At 44.1% G+C, this 12,945-nt stretch overlaps 3 protein-coding genes across 3 annotated transcripts; all 3 read left to right on the top strand.

The window, feature by feature from the left end:
- The first annotated feature begins 96 nt into the window (after positions 1-96).
- On the top strand, positions 97-514 carry LOC121141183 (keratin-associated protein 2-1-like). The gene has a single exon (XM_040748026.1). The coding sequence runs from the start codon at positions 122-124 to the stop codon at positions 512-514; it is 393 nt and encodes a 130-aa protein (XP_040603960.1). The 5' UTR covers positions 97-121.
- A 5,255-nt stretch (positions 515-5,769) lies between these two features.
- Positions 5,770-6,585, top strand: LOC121141182 (keratin-associated protein 2-1-like). The gene is made up of 2 exons (XM_040748025.1): positions 5,770-6,391; positions 6,541-6,585. Exon 1 carries the CDS (start codon positions 5,933-5,935, stop codon positions 6,323-6,325), a length of 393 nt encoding a protein of 130 aa, XP_040603959.1. The 5' UTR covers positions 5,770-5,932; the 3' UTR covers positions 6,326-6,391; positions 6,541-6,585.
- A 4,273-nt stretch (positions 6,586-10,858) lies between these two features.
- LOC121141181 (keratin-associated protein 2-1-like) lies at positions 10,859-11,316 on the top strand. Its single transcript, XM_040748024.1, has one exon. The coding sequence runs from the start codon at positions 10,924-10,926 to the stop codon at positions 11,314-11,316; it is 393 nt and encodes a 130-aa protein (XP_040603958.1). The 5' UTR covers positions 10,859-10,923.
- Positions 11,317-12,945: the final 1,629 nt, after the last annotated feature.

Raw genomic sequence — 12,945 nt, 5'->3', positions numbered from 1 at the left:
GTGCCTGGCTGTCATCAGCACTGGCCAGGTATATAAAGGGACCCAATCCAGAGGGGACATCACACCTGAGAACACCCAACCGCTCTCTACTCCTCAGCCCCACTCCAGCCCAGACACCACCATGACCGGCTCCTGCTGTGGATCCTTCTCCTCCCAGAGCTGTGGAGGCTGCTGCCAGCCCTGCTGCTACCGAGACCCCTGCTGCTGCCGCCCAGTGTCCTGCCAGACCACAGTGTGCCGCCCCGTGACCTGTGTGCCACACTTCACCAGGCCCATCTGCGAGCCCTGCCGCCGCCCCATCTGCTGTGACCCCTGCAGCCTGCAGCAGGGCTGCTGTCGCCCCATCACCTGCTGCCCCAGCTCTTGCACAGCTGTGGTCTGCAGACCCTGCTGCTGGACCTCCACCAGCTGCCAGCCCATCTCTGTGCAGGCTCCCTGCTGCAGGCCCCCCTGCTGCCAGCCTGCTCCCTGCCGTACCACCTGCAGGACCTCCCCCTGCAACACCTGCTGCTGAGCTCCTGGCATCCCCACCAAGGATTTTCCCATTACCTACACACCTATTTGGGCTTTTAATCAAATTGAAAGAAAATATATTTCGCCAAAGATGACAGCCATTTAACATTCTGCAACCTGGATATGATGCGAAATAAGGACATTTTCTTTCCTGTCCTATGCCGAATTGGCAGACATCTGTATCAGCAGGTGTCGCCATGGATGATAAGTCTCCTTCAGAGGTCCCCAGAATGAACTGTACAAGCCCATCTTAAGCCCTTATGATTCAGGCAGTTCAAATCCCCACCCATGTCTTTGCCTTATGTTGTTCATAGTTTCAATAAAATGGTTTTCCTGGCATAGCAAATGCCACACTCCTGATTCATTCATTACTGTGTGCTATTAGAGTATACACATGAACAGGAGTCTAGACCCTGCACAATGAAACCAAAGCTGTCATTTCTCTCAAACATTCTTTCATCTCCTTCTTTTGTGTACTTACCTCTGCTTCATTTCTAATCATCATCTCAGTCTCTCCAGCGGACTTGTCTTAAACCTCATACCACCAAAAACACGCATGTGCACATCCACTTGCATGAAACCAGGCTACAGTAGGTACCCCAGCATATTCCTGAAGCATCCTGAGTTATCTCACTCCCCATAAAGCACTGCACTGAGATGATCTAGTGTCTGCCTTTGAGGAAGAAATGGCCATTTATTGGCCTTAGCTGCCCAGACGGAGCTGGCGCTTGATTTCCACTTGTCAAATGAAACTGAGCTGCAAAGGAATTGTCTTTACAACAATTAAAGATCAGGAGGTATTTGCTTAAAGGAAGCAAATCATCGCACACAGCTTAGCTCCTCTAACTTTTCTGTTTGTTACAGTTTGCTTCACGCTGTTGTGATAGACACTATGACCAAAATCAACCTGGAGAAGAAAGGGTTTCTTCATTTCACAGGCTACAGTCACAATCAAGAGGGGCCAGGGCAAGGCAGGCATGAACTGGAGCAGAGGAGCACAAGGAAGAGCGCTGCTTACTGGCTGGCTTCCACAGCTGCCTTTCTTACCTTGTCTAGGCCCACCTACCGAGGGATGACACAGTAGAAAGGGAAATTTAGCAATTCTCCCCATAGATATCTGGAAAAGTTGAATGACTTCTACAGGCCACACATTCAGTGCCCAATGTCACTATTTGTACTAGTTATACTGTGTCTTAAAACAGCGACAACAAACAGCCAAAAACATGCTCTCTGGTTCAAATGAAATCATTGAGGGTCATAGAGAATTCAAGGAAAAATCTTACTCATATGTTTCAATATTTCTTTTCGGAAATACTTCACATCCATTGGCAGAAATGTACTTTCTAATTAGTCTCAATATACCTTCGTATCAGATTAATATGGACTTAGAAAGAAAAGGAATCTTTAAAACTTATTTTTTACAGTTTTTATTTATATTAATTTATTTTACAAACTGACCACAGTTTCCCCTTCCTTCTCTCCTCCCACACCCTCCCCCCACATTCCATCTGCCCTTTTCATCCAAATCCTCCTGTTTCTGTTCAGAAAGGGCCAGGCCTCCCATGGGTATAATCAAAGCATGGCATATCAAATTGTGTTAGACTAAGCACCTTCCGTTGTCTGAAGGCTGGGCAAGGCAATCCAGTATGAGTAGATTCCCAAGAGACAGCCAAAGGGTTAGGCACAGCCCCTGATCCCGCTGTTAAGAGTCCCACAAGTAGACCAAGCTACAAAGCTGTCACATATGTGTAGACGGCTTGGTCAGTCCCATGCAGGCTCTCTGGTTGTTGGTTCAGACTGTGAGTTGTTTCTGTGGGTTTCCTTATGATGTCCTTGACCCCTCTGGCTCCTACAATTCTTGCTCCCTCTCTTTAGCAGGATTCCTGAGCTCAGCCTAATGCTTGGCTGTGGGTCTCTGCATCTGTTTTCATCAGTTATTGGATGAAGGCTCTCTGATGACAATTGGAATAGTCACCAATCTGATGCCTGGATGGCCAGTTCAGGCTACAAATCTACTATTGCTATGGGTCTTAGTTTTAAAACCATTAGAAATGAGCTCTAGACTCTAGGACTCCTGAGGAGAGTTGAATAACTAGAAAAGAGCAGTAGAGTAATATGTGTATCTGAAAGTCTTTCAAACTTACCCATTCAAGGGGACTTAAATTTAAAAGCAGTAAGAGATGCCAAGCTATTTGTTTAATCTTCCTGACTTTAGGCAGATGAACATTTAAATTTAAGGGAGATGATAAATCTATGGATAGATTATTTACCATATATATATACATATATATATATAAAATCTTTAGTTACTGATAAATCCAAAAATTTCTATCAGTTCCCTGATCATTGCTTTTCCATATTTTTCAATTTGACTCTTTTTCTCTTTTTGGTTAATTATATGCATCTCTCTATATTCTGTACTTGCATGAATGTTATAATAAAATGGTCCATGAAGAGCTCCAGATACTGAAGACTTCATTTCACAGATGAGGAAACTGGGGCTGTGGAGATGTTATCTTCCCTGAAATAATACTTCCCTTTTCCCTCAACCCACTTCATTCTCATTTGTGACCCCTATAGCTGGAGTGTATTTTAAGAAAGAATTCCCTATGAAAAACATTTTTTTCAGAATGTTAGACATCTCCTGATATCTAGAAACCACCAAACTAGATTATCATAAAACTATCAAGATGAGGACATGGCCTACTGGATCAGCTGTCACCATCACTACATTCTTTTCCAATCCAATCTCAAAAATCTCACAATTATCGTTGTGCTTAAAATGCACATGCTCCCACTGGTGACTATGATCTTGCAGAATGCTTGGAATTGGAATAATATGGCTTTAAAAGATTATGTCATAAAGTCAGGGACACACCCCTTTCAACAAACCTGTCTCTGAATGCATGTCAGCAAGAGCACCCACCCAGCAGAACAGCAAAGAGACGGTGGAGGTCATCATAGGATCTGGTGGGTGGTGGCATTCTGGTGACATTTCATGAAATGGTTATAGATAAGCTAAACAGGAATGTTTACAAAAGGATTGTCATCATCACGGGCTGTCAAACAGATGCAATATCCCTCTTCCTCAGGAAATGACATAATGAGTATAGAGGGCAATATTGTGACTTTATATCTCCTACCTGAAATTGGGATCTTCTATTAGTTTCTTCTTGCTGTGCCAATATTCCTGACCATGGCAATTTGAGGAAGGAAAGGTTTATTTTGGTGCACAATTCCAGATGACAGTTCATCATTGTGGGGAAGTCAAGGTGACAGGAAGTTGAAGTCACTGGTCGTACTACATCCGTACTCAAGAGCATCAATGACTTAGTGCATGCAGGGTGGGGCTCAGCTCGCCCTGTACTTTTCATTAACTCCAGGGCCCAGCCCTTGAAATGGTGCTACCCACAATCTTGGTCTTTCTTCCCATCTCAGTCAACCCATAGAAAAAATAAAAAAAAATAAAAAGCTCATAGGCATAGCCATAGGCTGACCTAATCTAGACAACTCCTCATTGCAACTCCCTTCCTAGTTGACTCTACAGTGTGACTAGTTGACAATCAAAACTAACAACCACACACAGATGAAAATTTTGAAAGACCCCAGTAGGGATACTTTCACGGAAGGGAGACCCGAACCCAAGGAACAACGAGACCACGAGCTTGGATGCAACAGCAAGAGGCTTTATTGATAATACACGGGTACCCGGGGCGTCTCAGTCTCGGGAACTGAGAGCCCCGAGCTGGGGACTCAGGGGTTCTTTTATAGCAAAAAGCGCAGTACAGAAGCGAGAAGCCTAGTAACAGGACCCTGATTGGGCAATTGAGGTTTTTCTTGGAATTCAAGTCTTGGCCCTATCTGAGGAACAATAGGTCTCTGTGCTTGCCCAATCTTGCTGAGCTGGCCATCTGGTCGCTCGCAGACATCTCTGTGTCCTTGGGCTGAGCACCCAGCCTGTGTCCTTGTGCTGAGCTCCCTTCTGATAGGCAATGACTATGCAGCTGGGGGGGGGGAACGGAATTTTCCATAAGCCTCAGCTGCCTGTTAGACTGGGCCAGGGTCTTTCAATTTGATCCAAAAGTCTTCAGCAATCCTTGTCCGGTGCTATCATTCACCTGCCTTCTTACTCTTCCTTTATCTTCTACACCCCCCTCGTTATGGTGGGGAAGCACAAGGCTCTTTATCCACTCATCGGCTCTCCTTCTACTTTGAAATAATGCTATCTCACATTTCATAAGCAATCTAAATTCTCAGCCAACAAACCACAGTATTGACCACAGAAGGATGATTGATACCTTCACACACATTTCAATAGATTTTATTTATTCTTTATTTTGTGCTCGAGTACACACTCATGTCTGTGGGAACAGGTGTGTTCCGGTGTGTGTGTGTGGAGGTCAGAGGACAACTTGTATGCCTCTGTTTTCTCTTCCTACCAAGTGGGTATTGGGCAATTGAACTCCAGCTGCTAAGCTTGGTGACAGGAGTATTTGCCCAGGCAGCCATCTCACCAGTCCTACAACAAATTTTAAAGAATTTAACATGCAGTGTTTATGTTATACTTAGAAAGCAGAAAGAAATATAGCCGTCATAAAAGAGATTCAAAAGACAGATAGGAATTAATCCCTTGGTTTAATCTTATTGGCCTTTTAGAAATTCTTCATCTTTAATTCCTTTTACCTTTATCTTGTCTCCCTTCTAATTATGACTACAAAATGCGACAAGAAATTTGGGGGCTTAGTTTTGCCTTTCCATCCCCCTAATTGCATGGTTCACAACCTAAGTGTCTCGTGAGAGGGTGTGAGTTACAGGATAATTCAGGCTCCTTTCTTTAAAGCCACTCTGATGCTCTGGTGATTATCTCTCCCCAAGCAAGGCAATTAGCTATTCTTCAGAAGCCTTGGGTCATATTTTCCACAACAAAATAGACACATGTCCACTTTTATGAACCATTTTGGCACTTCAGGAATTGTTACTTTGTTTGAAAGTCAACCAGAAACCAGGCTTATGACTCAGGTGTATCATAGCCTCATACCTCCTCAGAGACTGTGAACAAGGGGAAAGTGACATCAGTAGTGCCCTTCAGACTTTCAGTCTGTCACATGGCCTAATCCAGGACGATTGCCTGAGAGGTGAGCAATAGCTCTGATGATACAAACTATCAAGTATTCATTCCAAGGGAAATAGTAGAAGGGTGGAAAGAAAAGCATCCTTGTAGAATCTGGAATTGTTGCCTAGCAACTGAATCCAGGGTTCTCTTTTCATTGGGTAACCACGAGTCCAGGAAATAACTCTGTGTCCTTAGGATCTCAGCACTGGCCAGGTATATAAAGGGACCCGACCCAGAGGGGACATCACACCTGAGAACACCCAACCGCTCTCTACTCCTCAGCCCCACTCCAGCCCAGACACCACCATGACCGGCTCCTGCTGCGGATCCTTCTCCTCCCAGAGCTGTGGAGGCTGCTGCCAGCCCTGCTGCTACCGAGACCCCTGCTGCTGCCGCCCAGTGTCCTGCCAGACCACAGTGTGCCGCCCCGTGACCTGTGTGCCACACTTCACCAGGCCCATCTGCGAGCCCTGCCGCCGCCCCATCTGCTGTGACCCCTGCAGCCTGCAGCAGGGCTGCTGTCGCCCCATCACCTGCTGCCCCAGCTCTTGCACAGCTGTGGTCTGCAGACCCTGCTGCTGGACCTCCACCAGCTGCCAGCCCATTTCTGTGCAGGCTCCCTGCTGCAGGCCCCCCTGCTGCCAGCCTGCTCCCTGCCGTACCACCTGCAGGACCTCCCCCTGCAACACCTGCTGCTGAGCCATCTAATATACAGCTTTGCCAGATGAACAGAACTCTTCCTACTCCTGCTGGAGCAGATAAGAGGTGCCATCTTTGCAACCCACTTGTTCTTCCATAACTCACTCATCTGTAAGGCATGCCCAATTTCCCACATATATGCAGCTGGTCATCTGCATACCTCTGGAAACATCCTAGCTCTCATCAGCTGAATTCTTGTAATTTTTCTATTTCAGGGTTCAGATGGGAGATATCTTCAGCATGATATTTTTAGTCTGTGGTTTTGCATGATAAAAAATAAAATTTTATTTCTGATGAAGCACATATGGGTTTTGTGTTCTTTCTTGATAGTCACAATCTCCTTTGCAGAATAAATTACAGTGTTCAGAATGAGAATAATCAATGGAAAATGTTTCCAAGGGCTGTATTTTGAACCCCCCAGAGCATTCGAGGTGCACATCTGTAATTGTAAAAAGAATTAAGATATTTCAGATAATTCTGCTGATGGGCTTTCATATTTAAGGACACACACTTTTGTGGTGATGGGACAGAAATATGGAGGCAGATCTTTGGTCATGATTTTGAATCATGAGTGATCCATACACAGGAGAAAAGAAAGAAAACCCAAGTTGCAGCTCCCTTTACTTCCCAACATAGAAAACTATGCAATGATTGGATTAGCTAGTAGTACCCAGGGTCACCCTCTCCACTGAATTCCTTTGTATTTACTGGATCAGCCATTCTTTCATCCACGCCCCAAACAGTACCACTATGGCAGCTAGGTTTCCAATGTGCCTGATGATGAGAAGACCAAATACAGCCTTGGTTAGAATCTGACATATGGTGGGTGTGCTTAAAACAGTATCACTGTGGGTGACATGATGTTTACATTAACCCTTGTGGGATGCCTTCACTGATGCTAGGTACTTGTTAGGACAGTTAGGAAGATTAACCAATATTTGTTTTGCTTTGTTTGCTTTGTTTTATTTATTGCTTTTGTTTTCTTGAATAAAGACCTCTACCACAGAAGTCATTATAGAGAAAGGACAGACATGAACAAATTACAAAACAAGGGCTGAAAATAGTTCTATATGCTTCTTGAGTCCCCAGAATCCAATCTAAATGGGTCTTTTGAATGTGATACTTGTACACTTAGCCGTAAGCACTGATTGATGAGAGAGGGCACGTGCGGGAGCTTTGTGAGGGGAGGGGCTGGACTGATTTTGGTCAAGATCGGGTTCTGATTCAACATTTGGTGCATTTAATAGAATAGAATGATACTGAGAATAAATAAACTGTAAGGAGAGGAGACAAGACATCATCTTCCCAGCCCCGCTTGCCTCAGTTTTGATATGTGCATTCTTATAACACGCATGATGTCTCCACAGGAAGTCCTATGTACAGGGTGTTCTGTGGCTAAGGAACTCCAGAGACCATTTGATAGAGGTACATCTTTAGTATGTGTACAATGGAGTTTTCTCATTAACAGAGAGGGTAGTTGCTTTCCATCAGACCTTGGGATTACAAATTCCATTTCTTTTCTTTTGGATTTTTTTTGAGACAGGGTTTCTCAATGTAGCCTTGGCTGTCCTTGAACTCACTCTGTAGACCAGGCTGGCCTGAAACTCACAGAGATCTGTCTCTGCCTCCCGAGTGCTGGGATTAAAGGTGTGCGCCACCACCATGCAGCCAAATCCCATTTCTTTGTTTGGCTTTCGCAGTGCGTATTCTCAGACAGATAGCATTGTGTTTTCTTCCAAGCATGTGATTATTGTTGGTGCTTGTTTGCCTCCATGGTAACCCTACACCCTAGTCAGTTATAGTGACTGCTACAGTGCTGAGTAGCCTTATGGGGAACTATGCCAACAGCATAACAAATGAAAAGGGGTAAACTGGAGCCTTCGATCAGAGATCTAGAACAGAAGGCATTATAGAGAAAGGGCAGGCACAAGAGCCATAAAATAAGGCCAGATAGCTTGAAGCAATTGAACATCACAGTTCAGTCTGCTACTGGGAATGAACTTCATGAAGTCCAATACACAGGGAGGTATTGGTGATACTAGATACAGACAAGACAGGACTGAAGCCCACTGTCTAGTGATGTGACACTAGGAGATGGATGCCTTCCTGGATGGCTCAGGTTCTTTGACTTCCTCACATTGTGGATGGCTTTGCTCAGAGTGTCTCATGACTAATTATCTTCAGTTTGTTTGGGGACATATTTGGTGATTTCTGGAATTCTTAAATTATATGCAACTCAGTTCTTCCAGTTCCTGGGGATATTTGGTAAGAGACAGAATGCATGCAGATGACTCTGAAAATGTCACATATAATAGTTGTAAAAGTAAATTCACCATTAATATTCCTAAATGAAGCAAATGTTCTCTGGTCATGCGGTCCTCATCAATCATGCTGCAGCTCTTTGGACTTATAAACAATATTATGACACGTATCTGGGGTCTTAGTGTTGGCTGCAGCATCCACTAATACAAAACATTGATCAAACCACTTACTTAGTCTGATATAGGAAAATCGAAGGATATAGTAATCCCTACCTTGTAGCAATTACAAAGAATAAATTAGTACATTTATTTAACTAAGAATGATGTTCACCATGGCATGTACTCTCTCATATATGGATTTTAGACATAGATCTGGGGAGTTCTGGCCTACAATCCCATGGCCAGAGAGTCTGGGAAACAGAACCTTCATTCAGTGGCTGATGGAAGCAGAGGCAGACTCCCACGGTTAAGTACTGAACTGAACTCAAGAAATCCAGTGATAGAGAGGGAGGACTGATGACCAAAGGGATTAAGACTGGGTTGGTTTAACCCCCAGAAACAGCTGACCTGACAAGGGTTAGCTCTTGATTCCCAGACTGATGCCTGGGAACCCAGTATGGGACTGATCAAGACCCCCTGAATGTGGGTGTCAGTGAGGAGGCCTAGGTAATCTATTGAGCCTTGGGTAGTAGATCAGTATTTATCCCGGACTTTGGACTCCCATCCAACAATGAGAGATGCACTCTCACCCTGAACTCTTGGGGAAGGGTCTAGGCCCTGCCCTGGATGAAATGACAGACTATGGACACCCCCATGGAGGGCTTCACCCTCCCTAGAGAAATGAGGGGATATTGGGGGGGGTTGGTGGGAGGGCACGGGAGGAGGGGAGGGAAAGGGGGAGGGACCTGGAATTGACATGTGAAGCAACCTTGTTTCTAATTTAAATTTATATATACATATATATATATATATGAAAATAGATGCCTTTAAGACCTTCATTCTGTCTCCATGTATATGTATATTTAGGAAAAGTAAATATTTGCTGAATTTAGGGTACTGAATAAGATTATTTCATTGTTTTCTGAGCATGAAAGCACAAAACCAAGTATCAATAATATGCTAAAAATAAATGAAAATAATTTTTTAAAAAGAATGATGTTCACATTGAACTGAACTCCTGGAACCTAGAGATAGACAGGGAGGAATGATGAGCAAAGGGGTCAAGACTGGGCTGGTGAAACCCACAGAAACTGCTGATCTGAGCAAGGAGGAGCTCTTGGACCCTTGACTGATGCCTGGGAGGCCAGCATGGGACTGATTCAGACCCCCTGAATGTGGTTGTCAGCGAGGAGGCCTGGCCAATATATGGGGCCTTGGGCAATAGATAAGTATTTATCCCTGGCATACAAATGGACTTTGGGTGCCCCTCCTACAATGAGGGATGCTGTCTCAGCCTGGACTCTTGGGGAAGGGCCTAGGCCCTGCCCTGAACGAAATGACAAACTCTGGATATCCTCATGGAGGGCCTCACCCTCCCTGGAGAATGGAGTGGGGATTGGGTGGGGAGCTAGGGGGAGCGGGTAGGGGGCACCAGGGGAGGAGGAGAGGGAGAGGAAGCTGGGATTGGTGAAGCAAGCTTGTTGCTAATTTAAATTAAAAAATGATGTTCAAAACAGTTGGAATTCAGTGATATTAAGCAAAGACTGAAAACAATAGGATTTCCTTTGACATAAAAGTTAAGACACTGAAAATCAGGGAATGTGTAACTAAGGCAAAAGCCACTGAAGATGCAGACCTACTAAGATGTGTTCCTGGAACTCCCGAAGGAGATGGGAAACTCCTTTCTTGTTTTTGTAATGATTTTGACATACTCTTACAACATTGTTGTCTTGCTTTGTCATGAGCAGTGGAGAAGGAACCACACAATGATTTGCTGAATTCACTTCTGCTGTTAGCAAGTAACCCCAAGGGCATGTCAATTCTTTTGTGCCATCAAAACACCACCTGGCAAAAGCATCATCAAACTATGAAGATAATTGGTGACTTTGAAGTTAGGGCTATTAAGTTCATATTTGAACTACAAATAGCAAAATATAATGAGTTGCCATTAAAGAGACACAATCTTTCACAAGGACCTGAGCACCTAAAACATGTCAAGAGACTAACCCACCAATCCCATTTCAGAAAGAATCAACCAAAACAAGGAAATGGCTATCTGTCCTGAGGATTATCAGCACTGGCCAGGTATATAAAGGGACCCAATCCAGAGGGGACATCACACCTGAGAACACCCAACCGCTCTCTACTCCTCAGCCCCACTCCAGCCCAGACACCACCATGACCGGCTCCTGCTGCGGATCCTTCTCCTCCCAGAGCTGTGGAGGCTGCTGCCAGCCCTGCTGCTACCGAGACCCCTGCTGCTGCCGCCCAGTGTCCTGCCAGACCACAGTGTGCCGCCCAGTGACCTGTGTGCCACACTTCACCAGGCCCATCTGCGAGCCCTGCCGCCGCCCCATCTGCTGTGACCCCTGCAGCCTGCAGCAGGGCTGCTGTCGCCCCATCACCTGCTGCCCCAGCTCTTGCACAGCTGTGGTCTGCAGACCCTGCTGCTGGACCTCCACCAGCTGCCAGCCCATTTCTGTGCAGGCTCCCTGCTGCAGGCCCCCCTGCTGCCAGCCTGCTCCCTGCCGTACCACCTGCAGGACCTCCCCCTGCAACACCTGCTGCTGAGCCAATTAACCTTAGCACTAAGGGTCCTTGGGAGGTGGACAGGTTCCTGCTGCTGCCACTCAGGACATAAAAAAATGCTTTTTCTTGGCACGTATGTTCTTCAAATTAATTCAACCTATACATGAAAGACACCTTTGGGGACCCTGTTCTGATGAAGAACACTGCATCCCCTTTGGACTGTGATCTAATCCTTAGGTCATACTGTCTGTTTTCTAATAAACTCAACATTCTCAGCAGAGAAATTATGGGCGTTGTGATCATTTCCTTGCTCTAGTGCCTCACTTACTAGAACGTTTTTCAGTACAAGATACAGAACAATCGTTAGTTTGGAAAAACAACTGAAGTCTGAGTTGTTCTCTTGGAATCATTGTAAGTGGCATTTGGAGCAAACCAACTGATGAAAATGATGGCAGTTAGTCCCCAGCTATTGACCACATCATCCAAATTCCTCCCTCACCAGGCAACTAAGACCCTCCTGCCCTGACCAGTCTGTTAGGAAGCTGTGTCCAGGCGACATCTGCATGCCCAGGCTGATGGCTTGTCCCTTGTCTCTTGAGTGGACATCTGTTGGGAAATGGAAACAGGAGGATCAGGGGTTTGAAGCCAATGTTGGCTACAAGGCTATATGAGACCCTGAGATCCTGTCATTCTTCCAGTCCTGGTCAAAGAGACAAAAGTGTGTGGGGAGGTGCAGAGAGAGAAAGACAGAGACACAAGGAGACAGAGAGAGGTGACAGAAACGATTTAAATGGATGAAGATGATAAATTTACTAGGAAATACAACACAACTGTCCATAGCATACTCATATTATAAATCAAGCTATAAATATATGAGGCAATTTTGTAAGAAAAAATTCTGAAATAAACTATATTTGTTTATGCCTAAATTGTAATATTATACAAAATCTACTCATAGTTGATAATAGTACTCTGTTTCTCTTTTAGGTTTTCTTAATTATATAATTTTTAAGTAAACACATGTTTTTACTATAAATGAAATACCATATATGTAATCTATTATTGGGGTAAAGGAGAATAGAGAATAGAATTTATGTGTTTTGAACTCGAGAGGGAATACTTTAAATGGGGGAGGGAAGATAGTAGTTAAAGCAAATAAATATATAATAAATAAAATATAGTGATATAAATGAACATGTCACAATGAGACCCATTTCTTTGTCTGCTAACCAAAAAAGAAACTATAAAAAATTAAGTTTTTGAGAAACTGTTACTATTTTGGAAAAAACACTGAAGTCCCTTTTTCAACACATTCTGACTTCAAAACTTACCTATTTAATCAAAGTCAAATTGAGCCTAAACAGGTTTTTACTGCTAAAGAATTCTCTTGTCTGACAGGGAGGAGAAACAGGGGATGTGGTAGGATTCTCTGATATTTTTAAAATAGAACCAAATTATAAAACATCAAATTTGCCTTCTAACACTTGAAGATCAGCTTAATTGTATAAACAATCTGCATTAATATGTTCCAAATTAAGAATTTTAAGTTGTTAGCTATTCACGCTATATGTACAATTGTTCTTATCCATTGTATGAGCAATCAGGAATTTGAGAACACAGGAAAATATTTCCAACACAAAAAGCTTTTACGATGTCAATGCTGAATGGTAG

This window comes from Mesocricetus auratus, unplaced genomic scaffold (assembly GCF_017639785.1).
Source record: "Mesocricetus auratus isolate SY011 unplaced genomic scaffold, BCM_Maur_2.0 Super-Scaffold_100007, whole genome shotgun sequence".
Classification (NCBI taxonomy): Eukaryota; Metazoa; Chordata; class Mammalia; order Rodentia; family Cricetidae; genus Mesocricetus; species Mesocricetus auratus.
Note: the sequence above shows the minus strand (reverse complement) of the source record. Positions and strands in the feature narration are given on the sequence as shown.

Excerpts from the sequence above, each read along its gene's own strand:
- LOC121141183 (XM_040748026.1), top strand. The coding sequence starts at position 122 with ATGACCGGCTCCTGCTGTGGATCCTTCTCCTCCCAGAGCTGTGGAGGC.
- LOC121141182 (XM_040748025.1), top strand. The coding sequence starts at position 5,933 with ATGACCGGCTCCTGCTGCGGATCCTTCTCCTCCCAGAGCTGTGGAGGC.
- LOC121141181 (XM_040748024.1), top strand. The coding sequence starts at position 10,924 with ATGACCGGCTCCTGCTGCGGATCCTTCTCCTCCCAGAGCTGTGGAGGC.